Source organism: Macaca mulatta, chromosome 1 (assembly GCF_049350105.2).
Source record: "Macaca mulatta isolate MMU2019108-1 chromosome 1, T2T-MMU8v2.0, whole genome shotgun sequence".
Classification (NCBI taxonomy): Eukaryota; Metazoa; Chordata; class Mammalia; order Primates; family Cercopithecidae; genus Macaca; species Macaca mulatta.
Window position 1 is genome coordinate 131,312,704 of NC_133406.1, and position 23,236 is coordinate 131,335,939.

Here is a 23,236-nt window from a genome sequence, read left to right on the forward strand (position 1 = left end):
GCATAGCCGACAGCCAGGTGGATTCAGCTGTCCCAGGGTAACTGAGAATCTAGGGGAAGTTACTCTAGTTCTTTTTATCTCTTTATCTGCTGCCCTTTTTTTTTTTTTTTTGGAAACAAGGCTCTCACTGTCTCCCAGACTGGAGTGCAGAGGTGCGATCTTGGCTCACTGCAGCCTCAACTTCCTGGGCTCAAGTGATCCTCCTGCTTCAGCCTCCTGAGTAGCTGGCATTACAGCACACACCACCACACCCACCTAATTTTTTTATTTTTTGTAGAGATGGGGTTTTGCCCTGTTGCCCAGGCTGGTCTCAAACTCCTGGCCTCAAGCAGTCCGTTCACCTTGGCCTCCCAAAGTGCAGGGATTACAGTCCCTGTTCTGGCCCTTATCTACTTCTTATTTCCTCTAACCTTCTTACAAGGTTACCATGAGGATAAATAGAGTTAATATGTGTGAAGTGCTTACAACAGTATCTGGCACACTGTAAACACCGTGTTGTTAGCTGCTATTTTTATTGTTACTAAAGTGCTTAAACCTATACATTTTTTTGATTTGATATATTAAAATGATTGTTATAATTTCTGCCAAAACAATATGAACTACATTTATTGTTTGCAATTATAGGAGAAATATATACACACGTGTTTTTATTTTTTATTATTTTATTTAATTAATTTATTGATTTATTTATTCTTGAGATGGAGTTTTACTCTGTCGCCCAGGCTGGAGTGCAGTGGCGCGATCTTGACTCACTGCAACCTCTGCCTCCTGGGTTCAAGCAATTCTCCTGCCTCAGCCTCCCGAGTAGCTGGGATTACAGGCAGACGCCACCACACCTGGCTAATTTTGTATTTTTTAGTAGAGATGGGGTTTCATTGTGTTGGGCAGGCTGGTATTGAACTCCTGGGCTCAAGTGATCCACCCATTCCCAAAGTGCTGGGATTACAGGCATGAGCCACTGCACTCCTGGTCTTATGTGTGTGTTTTTAGAATTCAATAAAATAATAAATATTTAAGCAATGATTGTTGGAAGATTAAGTCAATTAATATATACAAATGTGCTTACAACAGTTCTGGCACATAGGAAGTGTCCTATAAATGTTGGCTATCATCATGGTTACAATTAGGTAACTGTAATGGTGACTGTTAGCTCTTCACTTGATTCAACAATATTGGAAGTAATCTGCTTGACAACTCTGAGTGTTATGTAAGTCAATGAGCCTGAAATTGATCCTGTCTTCAAACCTTCACAAAGGGAGTGGGGTTTTTTTTGTTTTTTTTGTTCTTTTTTGAGATGGAGTCTCACTCTGTCACTCAGGCTGGAGTGCAGTAGCACGATCTAATCACAGCTTGCTGCACCCTCTACTACCCTAGTTGAAGGGATTCTCCCATCTCAGCCTCCCAAAGTGCTGGGATTACAGGTGTGAGCCACCACACCTGGACTTTTTTTTTTTTGAGACGGAGTCTCACTCTGTCACTCAGACTGATGGTGGTGCAATCTGGGCTCAGTGGAACCTCCACCTCCCAGGTTCAAGCGATTCTCCTGCCTCAGCCCCCTGAGTAGCTGGGATTACAGGTACACACCACCACACCTGGCTAATTTTTGTATTTTTAGTAGAGGCATGATTTCACCATGTTGGTCAGGCTGGTCTCAATCTCCTGACCTGGTGATCTGCCCGCCTCAGCCTCCCAAAGTGCTGGGATTACAGGTGTAAGCCACTGCGCCCACCCTTTTTGGTTTTTAAATAGAGATAGAGTCTTGCTATGTCATCCCAGGCTGGAGTGCAGTGGTGTGATCATATCTCACTATAACCGTGAACTCCTGGGCTCAAGCGCTCCTCCTGCCTTGGCCTCCCAAAGCTCTGAGATTACAGGCATGAGTCATCGTAGCCGGCTCACACAAGGATTGTTTAAACTGGTGGTCTCAAGAGTCTAAATAGGCCTCTGAACATCCAGTTTGAGTATCATTTTCTTATCATCTCTGATGAAGTCAGTGGCTTGTCAGAATTATTCTTATTTGATGAATTGCCATTTCTGATTTTTGGATGTTTTCTTCATAGCCATAAAAGTCATGAATGTAATTTTAATTTCTGACCAACTTATTTTGCAGTAAGAGCAGATATCTAGCAGTGAGAAGATGAAATGGCAAAGTTCTGTGACCCTCCTCCCCAGTAGTGATTAGTGATATATGTCCTCAGAAAAAAAGTGAAATTATTCAGGAAGGTTCATCTTTCCTTTAAAGACAATCATAAATAGAATTTAAATTCTTCTTTTTTTTTTTTAATTTGAGACAGGGTCTCGCTCTGTTGCCCAGTCTGGAGTGCAGCAGTGTGGTCATGGCTCACTGCAGCCTCGACCTTCCACCTCTGGGGCTAAAGTGATCCTCCAGCCACCACAAACAGCTAATTTTTGTATTTTTTGTAGAGATGAAGTTTCTTCACCATGTTGCCCAGACTGATCTTGAACTCCTGAGCTCAGGCAATCCTCCTGCCTCAGCCTCCTGAAGTGCTGGGATTACAGGCGAGAACCACCATGTCTGGCATAGAATTTAAATAATTTAAATTCTGTCTTGTAATTTAAGTTTATTTATAGTATATTTATTGTTTTGTTTTTGTTTTTGATACGGAGCCACTGTGCCCGGTCCATCCTAAATTTTTATATATTAGTTTCCCATAAATTTTCTGCATTCTCTTTTTTTTTTTTTTTTTTTGAGACAGAATCTTGCTCTGTTGCCCAGGCTGGAGTGCAGTAGCGTGATTTTGGCTCACCGCAAGCTCTGCTTCCTGGGTTCATGCCATTCTCCCGCCTCAGCCTCCGGAGTAGCTAGGACTACAGGCGCCCGCCACCACGCCTGGCTAATTTCTTTTTTTTGTATTTTTAGTAGAGACGGGGTTTCACCGTGTTAGCCAGGATGGTCTCGATCTCCTGACCTTGTGATCCACCTGCCTCGGCCTTCCAAAGTGCTGGGGGTACAGGCTCATTCCTGGCCCGATATTTTTGTTTCATTATTTTTTCTAGACTCTTTAGTTTTATATATTTGAGCCTGTACTAGGGCTTTAAGATACCTAATATCAAGGACAAATTGAATGGAGATAGGATCTGTAAATTAAAATGTGCTTTTTCCTCTTAATGTTTTATTCTTCCAAATCACTCTTGCTGCAGGTCATGATTTCCAGATTTAAGTTTTACTTCTTCCTTCTGAGGGGCATAGAAAGAAGAGAAATAAGTTGTGTTATACAATTAGATCTTACTGAAAAAATTATAGCATGATATGAATTTTATTAATAATGCTATATCATTACTTTATACCTCTTGATCTTTTGTTTTTATTAATACTAATAACTGGCACCATTGATTTGACAGTTAATAGGCATATTCAGCCTCTTCCCCATCCCACCCCATTTTAAGAGAGTTCAAATGCTATATTAACATTTTTTTTTTTTTTTTGAGGTGGAGTCTTGCTGTTTCCTAGGCTGGAGGGCAGTGGCGTGACCTTGGCTCACTGCAACTTCTGCCTCTCAGGTTCTAGCGATTCACCACCTCAGCCTCCCAGGTAGCCGGGGACTACAGGCGTCCACCACCATGCCTGGCTAATTTTTGTATTTTTAGTAAAGATGAGGTTTCGCCATGCTGGCCAGGCTGGTCTCAAACTCCCTACCTCAGGTAATCTGCACGCCTCGGCCTCCCAAAGTGCTGGGATTACAGACATGAGCCACTGTGCCTGGCCTGTATTAGCATTTTAAATGCTTTTTATACTTAGCGTTTTTCTGAAGTGTATTTGACCTCATATCCTTTTTTATGGAGAGTATAAAAAAGATATATGTACATTTCACAAGAAATGTGTTTCACAGAACACAATTTGAGAAATGCTATTTAATTACAATTTTTAACTGATACATATTTAGTAAAGGCTAACAGTTCCTCTAATAATATTGAGCTGCTTTTTTGTAAGTATTTTTTAAGCCTTAAAAATATACACACACAATGTTTAATATAGGAAAATTTAAAAATACCATGAGCCACAATACCTCTCAATAATTGTACTCCCTGTGTTAGTCCTTTCTTATATTGAATCTCAGCCGGAGAAAGTGATGCTGGGCTAGTTTTGGGTCTAAATCTTCCTTCCTCTCTCCCTCTCCTTTCTCCTCTCTTCTCTTCCTTCCCCTCCTCTCCCCTCCCCTCCCCTCCTCTCCCCTCCTTTCCCCTCTTCCGCCCTCTCCTATCCTCTCCTTCCTTTCTTTTCCTTTCCTTTCCTTTTTCCTTTCCTTTCCTTTTTTTGTTTTCTCTTTTCTCTTTTCTTTTCTTTTCCCTTCCCTCCCTCCCTTCCTTCCTTCCTTCCTTCCTTCTTTCCTTTTTTTTTTTTCTTTCTTTCTTTCTTTTTTTTTTTTTTTCTGAGACAGGATCTTACTTTGTTGCCCAGGCAGGATCATGGCCCATTGCAGCCTTGACCTCCTGGGCCCAGGCAATCCTTCCACCTCAGCTTTCCAAGTAGCTAGGACCATAGGCATGCACCACCATGTCTGGCTACATTTTTCTTTTTCTTTTTCTTTTTCTTTTTTTTTTGGTAGAGACAGGGTCTCCCTCTGTTGCCCAGGCTAGTCTCAAATTCCTGGGCTCAAGCAATCCTTCTGCCTTGGCCTCCCAAAGTGCTGGGATTATAGGCTTGAGCCACTGCTCCTGCCCATGGGTCTAAATCTTTTTTTTTTTTTGGAGATGGAGTCTCGCTGTGTCGCCCAGGCTAGAGTACAGTGGTGTGATCTCAGCTCACTGCAACCTCTGCTTCCTGGGTTCAAGTTATTCTCGTGCTTCAGCCTTCTGAGCAGCTGGGATTACAGACATCTGTCACCATGCTTGGCTAATTCTTGTATTTTTAGTAGAGATGGTGTTTCACCATGTTGACCAGGTTGGTCTCGAACTCCTGACTTCAAGTGATCCGCCCACCTCAGCCTCCCAAAGTGCTGGGATTACGGCTGTGAGTCACTGCACCTGGCCCATGAGTCTAAATCTTAAAAGAGTAAAGTAGCATCCTGTTTGTGCCCTTTGTAGCCCTGATCTCAACGTAAGGAGTCAGGCTACAGTAATGGAAAGACTATTTGTTGAGGGGAAGGCCCTGAGGCTAACTTGTTTTGCTCCCTGTTTTATCTCCCTGTTGTCTAGATCAGAGCCTGGCAAACAGTATTCGTAGAATGAATTAATGAGTGAATGAGTACATGTAGAGTATTAGGGATGCCATTTGACTTTTTACTCATCATGGCCTGCTCAAGTCATCCATTTCCTACTTGATACTACTCAAGACAGATGGAATGAAAATGGCTTGTTTTGTTGATGAGCAATTTTGGTAGTGGTGATATTGTTATTGACTCTTTTTGAAAGTTAAGTTTTAAATGGAAAATTAAACCAAAGTTATATTGGGAAGAAGCATTTTTTTTTTTTTTTAAATAAAAGCTGCTTTCAAAAGTCTGTGATACTGGCTGGGCACAGTGGTTCATGCCTATAATTCCAGCACTTTGGGAGGCCAAGGCGGGAGGACAGCTTGAACCCAGGAGTTGAGGACCAGTCTAGGCCGTATAGGGAGACTCTGTCTCCACAAAAAATTTGAATAGTTAACTGGTCATGATAGTGTGCACCTGTTGTCCCAGGTATGTGTGGGAGCTGGAAGGATTGCTTGAGTCCCGCAGGTCAAGGCTGCTGTGAGCCATGATCATGCCACTCTGTACTTCAGCCTGGGCAACAGAACGAGACCCTGACTCACCAAAAAAAAAAAAAAAAAAAAAGAAAAGTCTATAATGCCCATTATGCCTATCTTCTTTAGTGTTTTACTATGGGAAAACGTGGATCTTCTTTCAGTATCTTGGTTATGTCTTAAGTTAATGGTGGTAATTTTTAACACTAAATTTGCCGTAGATTATATATGTGCATATATTTACCTTTTCACACTTTTAATCTTGTATATATTAGGAATGCATTTAAGTTTTTATTTTAAAATGATTATATTGTTTAATTTTATAGGTCCATTCAAAAGCTTGGTGAGTTAAATATTGGAATGGATGGCCTTGGTAATGAGGTATCAACACTCAGCCAGCAATGTAATGGGAGCAAAGGCAATGGATCTAATAGTTCTTCTGTGACTAGTTTTACTACGCCACCCCAAGACTCTAGTCAGAGATTAACACATGATGCTTCAAATATTCATACAAGCACTCCTCGTAATCCTGGATCAACAAATCACATACCGTTTCTGGAGGAATCACCTTGTGGAAGCCAAATGTAAGTGCTTGACTTTGTAAAACCTGGAAATATTAGCTTACTACTAATGACTAGAAGGTTGAACTTGTCTTTGGAGCCTTAAAAGTTTTTAGAGCTTACTGCCTACCAATATTTTTTCCCTAATCTGCCTTCATTCGTCTGTATTCTGTTCTACCAACGTCTAAGTCTCTTTATAGTTTTCATTTTCCTTCTATTTTTCTTTTTGCTTCCTCACTACCACCAAGGCAATTATATTTTTTATAAGCCATCCTACTCAAAGAACTACAGTTTTAGGATCTCTAAGTCTTCTTGATTTTCTTTTTTCTTCAATTGGCATCTTTGAACAAATAATCTTAAAATTCAGACTTTCAGGGCATAGAAAGATGTTTTACAGTCTGGTGGAATGATTGCAGCTGCAGTGTTGGCCGCTTTGGCAATTACAGCAGTGGAAGACTGCATATTTACATTTTCACTATTCAGGGAAAATTTTTATCTTTCTGTCATTAGTATACAAGTGTTAATTTATGCAATGGGAATAGTTAAGGACCGTTTTCTTTATTCTTAGCATAAAACAGTTTTCAGGGTGGTTCATTAAAAAATGTATAAGATGAGATTCCCAGCTTTTTGGCTGAGATTAAGTACAAAAATGCATAACTTGCTTTTGGCACTTGGATGCTTATAGGAATTCACTTTATAAATAATTAGTGTCAAAAACCTAGTTTTATTTCAGAGCATACATTCAATTTTTGCTTTTCTAAATTTTTATTTTTTTAATATTTGCTTTTTATTACAGTTTTCATAATAGTTGTTTTGAGTACTTTCGAAACAAGAACTCAAATTTTAAAATTTAATTTTTGTTTTTGTCCATGTAATATACATACATGATTTCAAAAGACAAATAGTACTTCAAGGCTTAAAATAGAACCCATCTTTGTCCATGGTTTTATTTCTTATTGGCTGCCATTTTCAACCAATTTGGCTATTTTTTCTGATACATATAATACAGTTTTTTTTTTTTTTTTTTTTAAAGATGGGCTCTCACTATGTTGCCTAGGCTGGTCTCGAACTCCTGGGTTTAAGTGATCCTCCTACCTCAGCCTGCCAAAATCCTGGGATTACAGGAGTGAACCACCACACCCAGTCTTTTGCTATATCCGCATTTCTCAATAATATACTTCTATTACTGTTTTGCTTTTTTGAGATGGAGTTTTGCTCTTGTTGCCCAGGCTGGAATGCAGTGGCAATTCTCCGGCCTCAGTCTCCTGAGTAGCTGGGATTACAGGCATGTGCCACCATGCCCAGCTAATGTTTTGTATTTTTGGTGGAGACAGGGTTTCACCATGTTGGCCAGGCTGGTCTCGAACTCCTGACCTCATGATTTGCTCACTTCAGCCTTCCAAAGTGCTGGAATTACTGGCATGAGCCACCACACCTGGCCTCTATTACTGTTTTTGCTATGTGTTGATTCCCTACCATACTCTTCATGCATGGCACCCTCAATTGGTCTATCCCTTATCTTCAGTATATATCAATTTTTGTTTAAATCAGTATCAGTGTTAACATTACTATGACCTTGTAAATGTTATTTACAACTGAGTCATGTAGTGCCATATGATTATATTTCTTTTTCATATAGCTTCTTGTTTTTCCTGGAGACAATAATTGCATCAAGTTGTTGTACATGTGTCTGTACATGATTAGTTTTCTTAATATTTATCACTAAACTATCTGTAAGTGCTTTGACAGAATTATAAGATCATAAAACTTCTCTCATTAATTGTAAAAAGTATCAGAAATTTCTCTATTCCATTTTTTCTCCTTGGGAGATGTCCCTCCAGGATCACTCCTGTTTCACTTTATATTTATTGCTTTTTTGATCACTTAGATAGAATCTTGGGACTTTCCTTACTGTTCTCTTGGGGTTTCCTTTACCTCATCTCTTTATTAAGTTCCCTGTTTTTAACATCTCACAGTTACCTGAAAAGGGATACATTAGAGGTGAAGTTTCTGAGACTTTGCATGTCTAAAAATGTGTTTGCTTTTTCACCGTTTTTGTTAGTATTGCTGGGTATAGAATTCTAGGATGAAAATCATTCCTCAGTATTTCAATGGCATTGCTACATGGTCTTCCAATTTTAGTGTTCTGAGTAAAAAGTCCGATGCTATTTTGATTCCTCATTGTCTTTTTTTCTTTTTTTTTTTTTGAGACAGGGTCTTGCTCTGGCTCCCAGACTGGAGTGCAGTGGTGCAGTCTTGGCTCACTGCAACCCCCACCTCCTGGGTTCAAGTAATTCTTGTGTCTCTGCTACCCTAGCAGCTGGTACTGCAGGTACACGCCACCACACCCAACTAATTTTTGTATTTTTCGTAGAGATGGGGTTTCACCATGTTCACCGTGTTGGTGAGGCTGGTTGATTCCTCATTCTTTGGGTGAGGCCTATTGCTCCTTCTACTCTGGAATTTTTCAGGTTCTTCGCTTCCCTGATAGTCTGAAACTTCATGATGATATAGAAAATAGACCTCAGAATGATTCTATTTTTCTTCATTCTTCTGGGTATTTCATGGGCCCTTTTAAGTTGGAAACTTAAGTTCTAGGAAATTAAAAAATTATTATTTAGCAATTTCCTCACTTCCATTTTCTATGGATTTACTTTTTTCTACCATCATATTTTAATTTTCTAAGAGGTCTTTCTTATTATCTAATTTCTTTTCCTTTTTAAAAAATAGATCTTGCTCTTGTTTCCTTATTAATCCATTATTTCCTCTTCTATCTAAGGATTTAAATTATATTTTTGTAGCTTTTGTTCCCTAAATTGCTTCTCTTCTCCCAAGTTCATTTTTCTGTTCATTTTAGTCTATACCTTTTATCTAGGGTTTCTTCAGGTATCTAGAAAGCTTTGGCTGGCTGTAAACAGTGAGGCATTAAAACAAAAACTGGCCGGGTATGGTGGCTTACACCTGTAATCCCAGCAATCTGGGAGGTTGAGGGGGGAGGATTGCTTGAGCCCAGGAGTTCGAGACCAGCCTGGGCAACATAGCGAGACCCCGTCTCTATTATATTTTATAATATTAAATAAAAAATTAAAAAGCTGATTAGAAGGAAGGGCTACATATGTGGGTGGATCTGTCTGCCTGTTGGCCTCATAAAAAGTGATTAAGTGGAAACATAGTTTTACTAAGGGACCCTTAACTGTGAGTTTCTGATATTTTTTTCTCTTGGGCCAGATAATTTCCCTGGAGCATTCTCCAGCGTCCTGTCTGGGGTTGGATTTAAGCATAGCAAACAGGATTCTGGAACTAAGCAAGAGAAGGGTACTTGACATCTCACTATAAAATATGTGGACTTTGACTTAATTTTCTTTCCAGAATGGCTTTTTTTTTTTTTTTTTTTTGAGACGGAGTCTCGCTCTGTCGTCCAGGCTGGAGTGCAGAGGCGTGATCTCGGCTCACTGCAAGCTCTGCCTCCCGGGTTCATGCCATTCTCCCGCCTCAGCCTCCCAAGTAGCTGGGACTACAGACGCCGCCACCACGCCCGGCTAGTTTTTTGTATTTTTAGTAGAGACGGGGTTTCACCATGTTAGCCAGGATAGTCTCGATCTCCTGACCTCGTGATCCACCCGCCTCGGCCTCCCAAAGTGCTGGGATTACAGGCTTGAGCCACCGCGCCCGGCCCAGAATGGCTTTTCATCTCCTCCTTACAACTCCCATTGGTGCTACTGAATCCAGAGGCTATTTTAATAAATGTCTCCCGAGAGTAACTTTGGAGTCAGCTAGGATTGTTTGCTAAAAAGAAAAATTAGTGTTTGAAAGGGTAAATTAATTTAGTTTCTATTTTGATACATGGAGTAAACTTTACTTGAATTTCTACTCCCACAGCTCATCAGAACATTCGGTCATTAAGCCACCTCTTGGAGATTCTTCAGGGAGTCTATCAAGGTCAAAAGGGGAAGAGGTAATACTTTGGGGAAGGAAGTTTTTTTGTTTTCATATGCACTTGTAAATTTTGCTAAGGAATTCTCAATTCAAAGAAAGAACGGTTTTAGTCAGACGTGGTGTACAGTACCTAGGAGGCGGAGGCAGGAGAATGTCTTGAGCCCGGAAGTTTGAGACTGTAGAGTACTAGATCGCACCTGTGGATAGCCGCCGCACCACTCCAACCTGGGCAACAGAGTGAGACCTCGTGTCTTTAAAAAAAAAAAAAAAAAAAAAAAACTTTTAAAAAAGTAGTTATTACTGCTAATATTGGTATTTATTTCAAGGCTCAGGGCAGTTGAGCTCTCAGTGGTGTAACTGAAGAGGGAGCCTTAGAAAGCACAGTTGGACATGTGGGAGTGTTCATATTAATGGCCCAGTAGCGGCCTTGGGACATGAATTGAGGCTCTGTGTTATTCTCTGAACCCTATGGTTAATTTCATTATTGGTATCTCTTTGGGCTTCTCATCAGTACACCTATTTTTTTTGCTTTGGAACCAAGCATCCTTTCCTAACTAGTATATAGCTTCACTCTATCTTACTTTTCCTAGTTCAGATTTTAACCCCATAAACAAAGGTGTTAATTTGAGATGCTTTTAGGGATGAAATAGATAGGCATAAAGGAACATTTGTCCCTTGCAAAAGAAATATGCAAGTCCAGTGTTTCCAGTTCCTTTGATTTTTAAAAAAAATATTAGGCCAGGCATGGTGGCTCACACCTGTAATCCCAGCACTTTGGGAGGCTGAGGCAGGCAGATCATCTGAGGTCGGGAGCTGGAGACCAATGTGGCCAACATGGCAAAACCCCGTCTCTAGTAAAAATACAAAAAGTAGCCGGGCATAGTGGCTCACACCTGTAATGCCAGCCACTCCGGAGGCTGAGGCACTAGAATTGCTTTAACCCAGGAGGCAGAGGTTGCAGTGAGCCAAAATCGTGCCTTTGCTCTCCAGCCTGGGGGACAGAGCAAGACTCTGTCTCCAAAAAATATATGTATGTATATCTATTAATAGAGACATGGTCTGACTACATTGCCCAGGCTGGTCTCGAATTCCTGGGCTCAAGCAATCCTCCCACCTCAGCCTCCCAAAATGCTGGGATTACAGGTGTGAGACACTGCACCTGACCTGATTTTCAAGAAAAGCTAGAAATCTAGATTTTTATGTGAAATATCCTAGTTTTTTAAATGACAACAAATTAAAAAAATTTTAAGGTTGGATGCAGTGACTCACTCCTGTAATCCCAACACTTTGGGAGGTCGAGGCAGGTGGATCACCTGAGGTCAGGAGTTTGAGACCAGCCTGGCCAACATGGCGAAACCTCATCTCTTCTAAAAATACAAAAAATTAACTGAGCGTGATGGGGGGTGCCTGTAATCCCAGCTACTTGGGGGGCTAAGGCAGGAGAATCACTGGAACCCGGAAGGCAGAGGTTGCAATGAGCTGAGATTGCACCATTTCACTCCCTCCTAGGCAACAAGAGCAAAACTCTGTGTCAATTTAAAACACTGAAGGACAGCAAATAAAATCAATGTGTGTGGCTTCTGCTATAAAGCAATGTTTAGTAATTATTGATGTGCTATAGGCCATTTAGTTAATTAGTCATCTTTCCTCCCTTTTTCTCTTTACCCCATGCTATTATATAATTTTGCAGTCACATTCCCTTTGTATGGATTATTGGAAAATGCAACATTTCTAGCCAAATTCATACGAATAATACATTCAATTCACTTACATAGGACATACATAGTATAACACATTAGGTTGTATTGCATGAATAAAGGCTTAGGTAGAGAGAGGCCTAGTCTTTTCATTGCTGTAGTCATTATGGGTCCTAGACCTCTCAGAATACATCCAGAGCTGAAGTGATTTTCCTTTGTCTGTGTACTTGACATTCATACTTCTCAAAAGACAGGGTTTGGTTGAGTCTATTGACCATACCTAGTGTAGAGGTTCCTTCACCATGTCCAGTCAGTCCTGGTCGGGGTAACACGGTGGTTTCAAATGACGTCAGTAGTAGGAGTCACCAAAGCTTTTATACAGAACTGCTTCAGCTTCTCTCTTCAGAAGATAGATCTGGATGGACGAGTTGACAGTTTAAAGTAAAAATGAGGCTGGGCGCGGTGGCTCACACCTGTAATCCCAGCACTTTGGGTGGCTGAGGTGGGCGGATCACTTGAGTTCAGGGGTTCGAGACCAGTCTGGCCAACATGGTGAAACCCCATCACTACTAAGAATACAAAAATTAGCCGAGTGTGGTGGCGCATGCCTGTAACATCAGCTACTTGGGAGGCTGAGGCAGGAGAATCACTTGAACTTGGGAGGTGGAGGTTGTGGTGAACCAAGATCGTGCCACCGCACTCCAGCCTAAACAATAGAGTGAGAATCCATCTCAAAAAAAAAAAAAAAGTAGAAATGAAACATTCAAATGTTTCCATTATTTTTCCATTTATTTTATAGGGATGTTTGTTTGTTTATTTATTTAATTTGAGACACAATCTTGCTCTGTTGCCTAGGCTGGAGTGCAGTGGTGCGATCTCAGCTTACTGCAGCCTTGACCTCCGAGGCTCAAGTGATCCTCCCACCTCAGCGCTCTGAGTAGCTGTGACTACAGGCATGTGCTACCACACCCAGCTAATTTTTGTATTTTTTTTCTTTTTTTTTTGGTAGAGATGGGTTTTCATCATGTTGCCCAGGCTGTTAAAGGGATATTTTATAACTTCAGCTTGAAATACTGAAATATTCATTGCTAGAGATAATGGTAAACATTTTTTCTTAAGCAGATTAATAATCCTTTGTACTTCCTTCATTTGGAAACACAAATGATACTCTATTATTTTTGTTAGAACTTCTAGTGGGCTTTTTTTCTCTTAATAGTTAAAGAGAACTTAATATAGGAATGCATACTTATTCTTTCCTTCCTTCTTCGTGCCCCAGCCCTCCCTACCTTCTACCTCCCTTCTCCCCACTCCCCGCTCCCCTCCCTGACAGGTGTTGCCCAGGCTTACTGTAGCCTCAAGCTCCCAGACTCAATCGATTCTCCCACTTCAACTTCCCAAGTAGCTGAGACTACAGATGCACACCACCACACCCGGCTAATTTTTTTTTTTTTTTCATTTTTATAGAGATGGGGTTTCGCCATGTTGCACAGCCTGGTTTCAAACTCCTGGGCTCAAGCGATCTGCCCAACTCGACCTCACAAAGTACTGGGATTATAGACATGAGCCACTGTGCCTGGCCCATATTTATTACTATATTTTGTCTTAATAATTGAAGAAAAACTTGAGTGTTTATGAACTGAGCTTAGTTTAGCAATGAGTAATGAAAAATAGAAAAATTAGGGAATTTGAATTTGCTACTTAATATATGGAGACTGCTATCAGAAAAACTTCATGTAATCATATGTATTTAAATACAATTGGCTGGAACCAGGTGCAGTGGCTCATGCCTGTAATCCCAGCACTTTGGGAGACTGAGACAAGCAGATCACTTCAGGTCAGGAGTTCGAGACCAGCCTGGCCAACACAGTGAAACCCTGTCTCTACTAAAAATTCAAAAATTAGTCTAGCGTGGTGGTGGGCACCTGTAATCACAGCTGCTCAGGAGGCTGAGGCAGGAGAATCACTTGAACCTGGGAGGCGGAGGTTGCAATGAGCCAAGATCATGCCACTGCACTCCAGCCTAGGCAACAGAGCAAGACTCCATCTCAAAAAAACCGAAACAAAACAAAACGAACAATTGGCTAGGTGCAGTGGCTCACACCTGTAATCTCAGCACTTTGAGAGGCCATGGTGGGCGAATTGCTTGAGCCCAAAAGTTCAAGACCAGCCTGGGCAACATGGAGAAACTCCATCTGTATTTTTTTTTTAATTAAAAAAAGTAAAACTTTTTTAAAAAGGAAAGCAGTAATACTGCATTTTAAAAGAATCATCTAAAGAATGTAGACATGGCCCATGGACATGGACGTGAACATGAACATAATAAAATGGAATTTCCAGATTATAAACAATGGAAGATAGAAGAAACACCATTAGAAACCATCCAGGAGAAGCTGGCTGCAGGAGGGCTAAGGATCTATGGGGCTGTAATGAAGCTTGGAGAAACATGGGTGACTTTGCAAATAGTGTTTCGTCTGATGGTGCATTATTAAAAGGATTCAAAGATTTGCTGCATTTGTGGTAGCTGTAGGTGCTTAATATTACCTGGTGTCCCAGAATAAAGATAAGAAGCATCACTGAAGATAATACCTGGAAGTATCTTAGTGGCTTCTTAAGTCTCCAAAATAGGATTCTTCACTGTAGCCTACTCGTGTGTGTGTTTGCCTCTTAAAGGATGTTACTAAGATTTAATAAAGTAAGAAAAACATAGAGAAAATAATATATGGTTATTGGTAGTAAACCTAACATGATCCAACAAGAATAATACAGTTCAAATGAATTTAAAATGAGAGAAAGATGAATTCTTTCAAATTCATTTTTTTAATAGGTGACTTTAATATTCATTCTTTCCATAGGATGACAAATCAAAAAAGCAGTTTGTTTGTATTAATATCCTAGAAGACACACAAGCTGTTAGAGCAGTGGCTTTTCATCCAGCTGGAGGTTTATATGCTGTTGGTTCTAATTCAAAAACTCTGAGAGTATGTGCCTATCCAGACGTAATTGATCCAAGGTAAGGATCAATGACTTGTGCTGCCATTCTTACCTTAGTTTTTAATTTAGCCTTATAGGTTCCTTTTCCAGAATTGCCATTCAGTAGTGTTTCAAATCTTTCTTTCCTTTGATTAAACTTTATTTTCTGTTACAAAATAACTGTTTTTACTTTCAGTGCTTAGGAAATATACTTAAGTCATTGATTAACTTTATAAATTTTTCATAAAATGTTTTTGATTACAACATTGCTCATTTATTGCTTTAGATTTCTTTATTTCCATGGCTTTTGTATTTTGTTTTTTATCTGAAAATTCTTTATATAGTAATCCCCCCTTATTTGCAAGGGATACATTTTAAGAACCCCAGTGGATTCTTGAAACCTTGGCTGGTACTGAACCCTATATATACTGTGTTTTTTCCTATTCATACACACCTATTTATAAATTATGCATGTAATTTACATACAACTCTTACTGTTTTACACCTCTTAAGACTTTTTAATTATAACCCTAGTTTGAGAAACAGAGGGGTGGGATTTTTCATTTGTTTGTATTTTTTTGCTATCTCTATGTCTGAAACCAATAATTTAGGCTTTTGGACTGTTGATAGCATTTAATGATTGGGAAAGGCAATATAATAAGGCCTAGGTTAATTGATAGTATTATAATTTACTGGTGCTCACTGCATTATTTAAGTAGAAATATTTAAGAAAGAATGGCAAAATTCTCTATAAGGGAGTGAGAAATAGCAATAATTATGGAGGTAGAACCAAAGACTTGTATGTTTAGGATTAACTTGAACTTAAGGTAACTGTTTCTCATCTTTTGTATTTCTTACACAAACACAGATGTGTCATAGGCTGTGAAGAAACTGATTTGAAAATAAGGCCGGGGGCAGTGGCTCAAGCCTGTAATCTCAGCACTTTGGGAGGCCGAGACAGGCAGATCATGAGGTCAGGAGATTGAGACCATCCTGGCTAACATGGTGAAACCCCGTCTCTACTAAAAAATACAAAAAACTAGCCGGGCGAGGTGGCGGGCGCTCCATCTCAAAAAAAAAAAAAAAAGAAAAGAAATACATTTATTTAGCAAATACATATTTTGGGTTCCTGTGTGTTAGGTACTATAGTTGTGTGTAAAGCAAACATGTTTATTGGCTTCATGGAACTTCTGGTTTAGTGGGGAAGATGCATTCATTTGCATTATGTCATGCAAATGAACACAAATACACATTTTGGTAGATGTTATGAAGAAGGATTACAAGGTGCTGTGAGAGAATAAAATGGGAATGGGGTAGGGTGCAGACTGGCAAGTCAGAGAAAGACTTCTTTGAGGCAGAGGCACTAAAATTGAGATCTAAGGATGAGTAGAACCTAGCTATGTAAAGAGAAGGGAGAAGAGAATAATATAGAGGGAACATGAGGTGAGAAAGAGCTTGGCTTTTTTTAGGAACTGAAATAAATTCAGATTGGTTGGAAAATTATGAGCTTGAGTTTGATAAGGCCGCAGAGATAGACATGAACTAAATTAAGCAGAGCTTTCTAGCCATTTTAGATTTCATGCTGAGTGCAGTGAAAGTACTTACCACTGAAAGTAGCAGATCAAGTGTAAATGTATTTTGAGATGATCCCTCTGCCTGTGATTGAATGGCAATAAGAGGAGATGCGGCCGGGCGCGGTGGCTCAAGCCTGTAATCCCAGCACTTTGGGAGGCCGAGACGGGCGGATCACAAGGTCAGGAGATCGAGACCATCCTGGCTAACACGGTGAAACCCCGTCTCTACTAAAAAAAATACAAAAAAAAACTAGCCGGGCGAGGCGGCGGGCACCTGTAGTCCCAGCTACTCGGGAGGCTGAGGCAGGAGAATGGCGTGAACCCGGGAGGCGGAGCTTGCAGTGAGCTGAGATCCGGCCACTGCACTCCAGCCTGGGCGACAGAGTGAGACTCAGTCTCAAAAAAAAAAAAAAAAAAAAAAAAAAATAAGAGGAGATGCTGGGAGAAAGGGAGGAAGCTGTTTGTATTTGATGGCTAATGTGGTGGCAGTGGCGGTGGGGCAAAGTGGGTGGGTTTGAGAGGTATAATCTATTTAAAGAAGGAATCAGTGGTACTTGGTGATAAATTGGTTGTGCAGCTGAAAAGAAAATCTTTTTATCTGGTCTGTTCTCTAGATCAGTTTTTTGGTTTTTTGTTTTTGTTTTAAGACAGAGTCTCACTCTGTCTATCACAGGCTGGAGTGCATTGGCACGATCTCGGCTCACTGTAACCTCCACTTCCCTGGTTCAAGTGATTCTTCTGCCTTAGCCTCCTGAGTAGCTGGGACTACAGGCACGTGCCACCATGCCCAGCTAATTTTTGTATTTCTAGTAGCGACGGGGTCAGGATGGTCTCGATCTCCTGACCTCGTGATCCGCCCTCCTTGGTTTCCCGAAGTGCTGGGATTACAGGCATGAGCCACCGTGCCCTGCCTAGATCAATATTAAATGCTTCTTAGGTATTAGAGATTTGTCGGTCTTCTTGTTTGTTTTTAAAAAATTTCTTAATTATGAACATTTTCAAAGACACAAAAGTACAGAGACTAGTATGCTGAAATTCAATAGTTGTCAAGATTTTTGTAACATTGCTTCCTTCATCTTTTTTATTTGCTAAAGTATTAAAAATAAATCTTAGATATTATGTCATTTAACCCTTTCATCCTTCAGGATGAATCTCCAGAAACATGTACATTTTCTTACATAGACTTGATTTTATCGTTATACCTGATTTAGAAATCTTTAACTTCATATTAGTCTGTGTTTCAAAGTGTAGATAAAATGCTGTTACCCCATTAAGCCAATGTTTGACTGTCATTAAAGGACAAACTCTTGAGGAGCGTGGCATTTAGAACCCTCCACAGCTGAGCCTGCAGCGCCTCACCCACCACATCCCTCCTGCTCACTCTACTAAATGTCTCGTGCTTTTCACCGCTAGCCCCACAGACTCTTTGCATTGCTGCATACTCAGCCAGTACTTTCCCTGCTATATTTTATTGTCACTAAAGTGGTGGTTCTGCCTTCTTTTTCTGTAAAAATTCACCCTATCCTTTAAGGCCTAGTGCTTTATACTGGACTATATAACAACTTATACTTGCCTTACTGTATATAGGTAGTCATGACAATATCTACCTGTACCAGATTTTAAACTCTGGACAGAACTCTTTTGTACATTGCTCATATTATATGTTTATTACATGTTTATTATGTGCTTATTATATGTTTATTACATGCTTATTGCATTTTTAAAAAATTTGGAAGCGTTGTTAGCTTTTTAATTTTTTTTTGTTTCTGAGTTTAAAATCCATACAGAATATGAGAAATGGAGAGTTTTTTTTTAAAGTCGTATATTCTGTTTCCTTTGTCATCTGAAATGAGAGTTAGTTTAGTATGATTTGGTTTATAATTTTACTTTTTGGGTTTTAAGTATGCTTCTAATTTGTTTCTTCTATGATTTTGAAAATTATTAATAAGCTGTTGTCTGACATGCTTTTTGCTCCTTCAGGAACAACTATAATGTGGAACCTCATAATAATTGATTGTAGCAAGCAAGAAATTGAGATATCTTTCTGTAATTTTTCTTTTCAGTGCACATGAGACTCCTAAGCAGCCAGTGGTACGTTTTAAAAGGAATAAACATCATAAAGGATCCATTTACTGTGTGGCCTGGAGTCCTTGTGGGCAGTTATTAGCAACAGGATCAAATGACAAATACGTCAAAGTGCTGCCCTTCAATGCGGAGACTTGTAACGCAACAGGTAGGGCCCAAGTATGTAAGCAGTAGCTAGCTTACCAGTGTATACGTTATGTTTCCTCCATGTTGTATTTCTGTATTGTCTTTAATGAAATCCAAGAATATAATCTTAAGAATTTTTTAGTAATTCTAATTGTTTAGTTACATTCATGAGGTATTACTCTTTCTTAGTAAATTCTTACAGGTGTCTAGGTGGTGTTTGAGTTTTATAAAATTATTAGAAAAATAACCTTTAAATAGCTACCAGATGTTTTCTAGACATCACCTGTCTTCTCTTTCTTTTTCTTTGAGATAAGAGACAAGATAACCCTATGGTAATAGCTATTTTGATAAAATTCTTTGCTCAGTGAAGTGAAACTGCTTATAATACCAATCCCTAAATGAAAATACAAACCATATTTCTGAACCATTATTCTTGACCAGTTTTGAGGTAGTTTAGCAATCTCAAGTTACCACAGTAAGTTGAGCAGCATTTTTTTTTTTTAATTCTTATTACTGTTTCAGGACCAGATCTGGAATTTAGTATGCATGATGGAACAATTAGAGACTTGGCATTTATGGAAGGCCCAGAAAGCGGAGGAGCTATTTTAATAAGTGCTGGAGCAGGGGATTGTAACATTTATACAACAGATTGTCAAAGAGGACAGGGCCTCCATGCTTTGAGTGGACATACTGGTATGTAATATCAATTTCAAGTGCTGCTTTTCTTTTTGTTCAATCTGTGTTTTTTCCTCTCTGCATTTGCTTTTCTAAGAGACTGGGTCTTGCCCTTATTGCCCAGACAGAGTGCAGTGGCACAATTGCAGCTCACTGCAGCCTCAACCTCCTGAGCTCAAGTGATGCTCCTACCCAGGCTCCTGAGTAGCTGGGACTGTAGGCATGTGCTACCACGCCTGGCTAATTTAAAAAATTTTTTGTAGATACAAGGTCTCACTGTGTTGCCCAGGCTGGTCTTGAACTCCTGGGCTCAAGCCATCATCCTGTCTCAGCCTCCCAAAGTGCTGGGATTACAGGCATGAGCCACCATGCCTGGCCTAGTATGGTTTTGATGTTGTGCATTTTACTGAATTTTATTTTATTTTTAAAATTGTCAGTCTATTTGATAAATGTGAAAAATCTCTATCACATAGTACATTTGATTAACCAGACCTCCACTTGCCCTGTAAATAAGGAGTACTTAGCTTTTTCTTTTTTTTTAGAGACAGGGTGTTGCACTGTTGCCCAGGCTGGAATGCAGTGGCATGATCATAGCTCACTGCAGCCTCGAACTCCTGGGCTCCAGCAGTCCTCCTGCCTCAGCCTCCTGAGTAGCTAGGATTATAGGCATGAGCGACCTTGCCCAAGTCTAGAGTGCTTAGCTTTGAATATGTTATGGAAAGACACTCTCCCACATTAATAATTGAGTATATGATCTTTTATAGGGCATATTTTAGCACTTTATACCTGGAGTGGCTGGATGATTGCATCTGGTTCCCAAGATAAGACTGTTAGATTTTGGGATCTTCGAGTACCAAGTTGTGTTCGTGTTGTTGGCACAACATTTCATGGAACTGGTAGGTTTTTCTTTAATTTAAATGAATTTATATGAGGAAAAAAACTTTGTAAATTGCAGTAGCCAACTTCCTCTCCCCTGCAATATAAAAAATAGAAAAAATAATGAAATAAATACTTGATATTTTATTAGTTACTTTCAGTTCTTTCAAAATACTTTCATTTGTTACCTTATTTGTAAAAATAATATTCAGCTTAGGGAACCAAGGCCCAGGGAGATTAAGTATAATGTCCCAGATTGTCTGTTAGCAGGGCCATTTTATAACTCAGACGTCTAGAAACATTTTTTAAAATGCATGCACATGGCAAAAAGTGAAATTGAACAATGGAATGTACTATTTTCTTTCCATTCCTATTTCTTGGTCTCTCTTTCACTAAAGGACCAATTTCTTATTTATTCTTCCAGAAATATTCTATAAATATATAACCAGAAAGTTTGTATGTATCCTAATCTCCCTTCTCCTGTAAACACAAATGCACACACACACACATACACAGAGAAATGGTAGCATGCACTACAAATTTCTCTTTCTGAACTTAACAGTATGTCTTAGATTGTTCCATGTACTGTTCTTTGCATTGTACCACCTTTTTGTTTTTTTTGAGATGGAGTCTCACACTGTCGCCCAGGCTGGAGTGCAGTGGTGCGATCTCAGTTCACTGCAAGCTCCGCCTCCCAGGTTCATGCCATTCTCCTGCCTCAGCCTCCCGAGTAGCTGGGACTACAGGCGCCCGCCACCATGCCCAGCTAATTTTTTGTATTTTTTAGTAGAGATGGGGTTTCACCGTGTTAGTCAGGATGGTCTCGATCTCCTGACCTCATGATCTGCCCACCTCGGCCTCCCAAAGTGCTGGGATTACAGGTGTGAGCCACCTCACCTGGCCGCATTGTACTACCTTTTAAGCATGGTATCTAAGAGTGACACAGTGTTCTGCTATTATCCTTATTTTATTCTAAAGTACCTTTTCCACCTTTGTAGTTTTTGTTGTTGTTGAGACAGGGTCTCTTTCTGTCACCCAGGCTGGAGTGCAGTGGCACAATCTTGGCTCACTGCAACCTGTGCCTCACAGGTTCAAGCGATTCCCGTCTCAGCCTCATGAGTAGCTGGGACTACAGGCGCCCAGCACCACACCCAGCTAATTTTGGTATTTTTAGTAGAGATGGGGTTTCACCATATTGGCCAGGCTGGTCTCAGACTCCTGACCTCAGGTGATCCACCTGCCTTGGCCCCCCAAAGTGCTGAGATTACAGGTGTGAGCCACCATGCCTGGTCCTTTGTAGTTTTTAATAGCAGAATTAGAAGAGAATTCTATGGTAGTATTCCAAGTGAAAAGGTCTGCCTTGTATTCTAAATTTTTGGTATTTTTTTTTTTAATGCCTTGTTTATTCTTTTGAGTTTCATGGACCTTTTTCTTCACTTTGATTCAAACCAGATATGATGTTTTACAGCACATTTGAGTCCGTGATCATTGATTTGTTAAAATTTAGTTTGTATCATTTTCAAAATTAATATATGACATAGTTTAAGGCAGCAGTCCCCAACCTTTTTGGCACCCACCAGGAATCAGTTTTGTGGAAGACAATTTTTCCATGGGTGGGGTGGGAAGGGGTAGGGATGGTTTAGGGATGAAACTGTTCCACCTCAGATCATCAGGCATTAGATTCTCATAAGGTGCACGCAACCTAGATACCTTACATGCGCAGTTCACAATAGGGTTCCCACTCCTGTGAGCATCTGATGCCACCACTGATGTGACAGGAGGCGGAGCTCAAGTGGTAATGCTCGCTCACTTGTCGCTCACCTCTTGCTGTGCGGCCTGGTGCCTAACAGGCCATAGACTGCTATCAGTCAGTGGCGTGGGGCTTAGGGACCCCTGGTTTAAGAAATCAAGCAATTCAATAAGGCTTATTAAGAAAAACAGCATTGCCCTGGTTAAAATAATGTAAACAATGACTACTGATCTAACCAAAACTGATATAACTATATTGAAAAGATGTGGAGAGAGGAAGAATTTGTATGTGAATAAGGGACATATTCATATTTATTTAATTTATTTTCTTTTCTTTAGGATTATTTATTGACTTCCTACCATAGAAGATGAAGATTTAACTTTTTCATGTGCCTTTCCAACTCCCATCATCCCACATTCACATATATTTTTCCTCTCTCTGCATCTTTTTTTTTTTGTTTTTTGTTTTGTTCTGAGACAGGGTTTTGTTCTGTCACCCAGTCTGGAATGCAGTGTTGCATTCATGGCTCACTGCAGTTTTGACTTCCAGGTTCAAGCCATCCTCCCGCCTTAGCTTCCTGAGTGGCTGGAACCACAGGCACACACCACCCTGCCTAGCCCCTCCGCATCTTTTTGATATATCAGTTTTGGTTAGCTCAGTTAGTCATTGTTTACATTGTTTTAACCAGGGTGATGCCATTCATAGCTTATTTTTTTTCCTGTGTATATTTTCCTTGGGGTTAATAATTGTGTTTTTTTGTTTGTTTATTTGTGTAATTTCTATACACTTACCACTAATTTATTTTTAAACTCTAGCTTTCTACATTATTTTCAGGCCCTTTTTCTCCATTTCAGAGACTTCTAGTTTTTGGTTGTCTCCTCTCTCTGATAACATTAATGTCTTCCTCTTACGGTATCTCTCCTCCTCTGCTTCTCTGTCATGCACATGCAAACATTTTATAGAATTGGCAAGCCAAAAATTCATCTCTTGATCTCCTTATATCCCTTCCAGCTCTTACCCTCAATTTTTGCTTATTTTTTTACTCAAGATATCTCACAAGTCTTGCCTATATATACTGTTAGCCATTTCCTTACCCTCAGTCTTTAACTTATTCTAATCTGGTTCCTGCTGCAACCATTATAACAAATGCTGTCTTTTTCAAGATCACCAATAAACTTCCGGTTGTCAAATCACTTTTATATCCTACTTTTGCTTCAACTCTCAGTGTCATGCAACACAGTTGACTTCTTCCACTTTTCTTTTGGGCTTTCTGCTATTCTCTTACCTTTCTGGGTAATTATTCC

General features: G+C 39.9%; 1 protein-coding gene and 1 pseudogene across 8 annotated transcripts in view; both read left to right on the forward strand.

Annotated features, from left to right (window-relative positions):
- Nucleotides 1–23,236, forward strand: part of WDR47 (WD repeat domain 47) — a 70,713-nt gene that overhangs the window by 39,792 nt on the left and 7,685 nt on the right. For all 8 annotated transcript variants that reach the window (XM_001088345.5, XM_077952146.1, XM_015146604.3 and 5 more), the window contains 6 exons: nucleotides 6,010–6,267; nucleotides 10,123–10,198; nucleotides 14,729–14,886; nucleotides 18,484–18,653; nucleotides 19,154–19,324; nucleotides 20,071–20,202. In XM_001088345.5, coding sequence (XP_001088345.2) covers nucleotides 6,010–6,267; nucleotides 10,123–10,198; nucleotides 14,729–14,886; nucleotides 18,484–18,653; nucleotides 19,154–19,324; nucleotides 20,071–20,202 — 965 coding nt within the window. The remainder of the gene's footprint in view (nucleotides 1–6,009; nucleotides 6,268–10,122; nucleotides 10,199–14,728; nucleotides 14,887–18,483; nucleotides 18,654–19,153; nucleotides 19,325–20,070; nucleotides 20,203–23,236) is intronic.
- Nucleotides 14,069–14,593, forward strand: LOC114671357 (NADH dehydrogenase [ubiquinone] 1 beta subcomplex subunit 3 pseudogene; annotated as a pseudogene).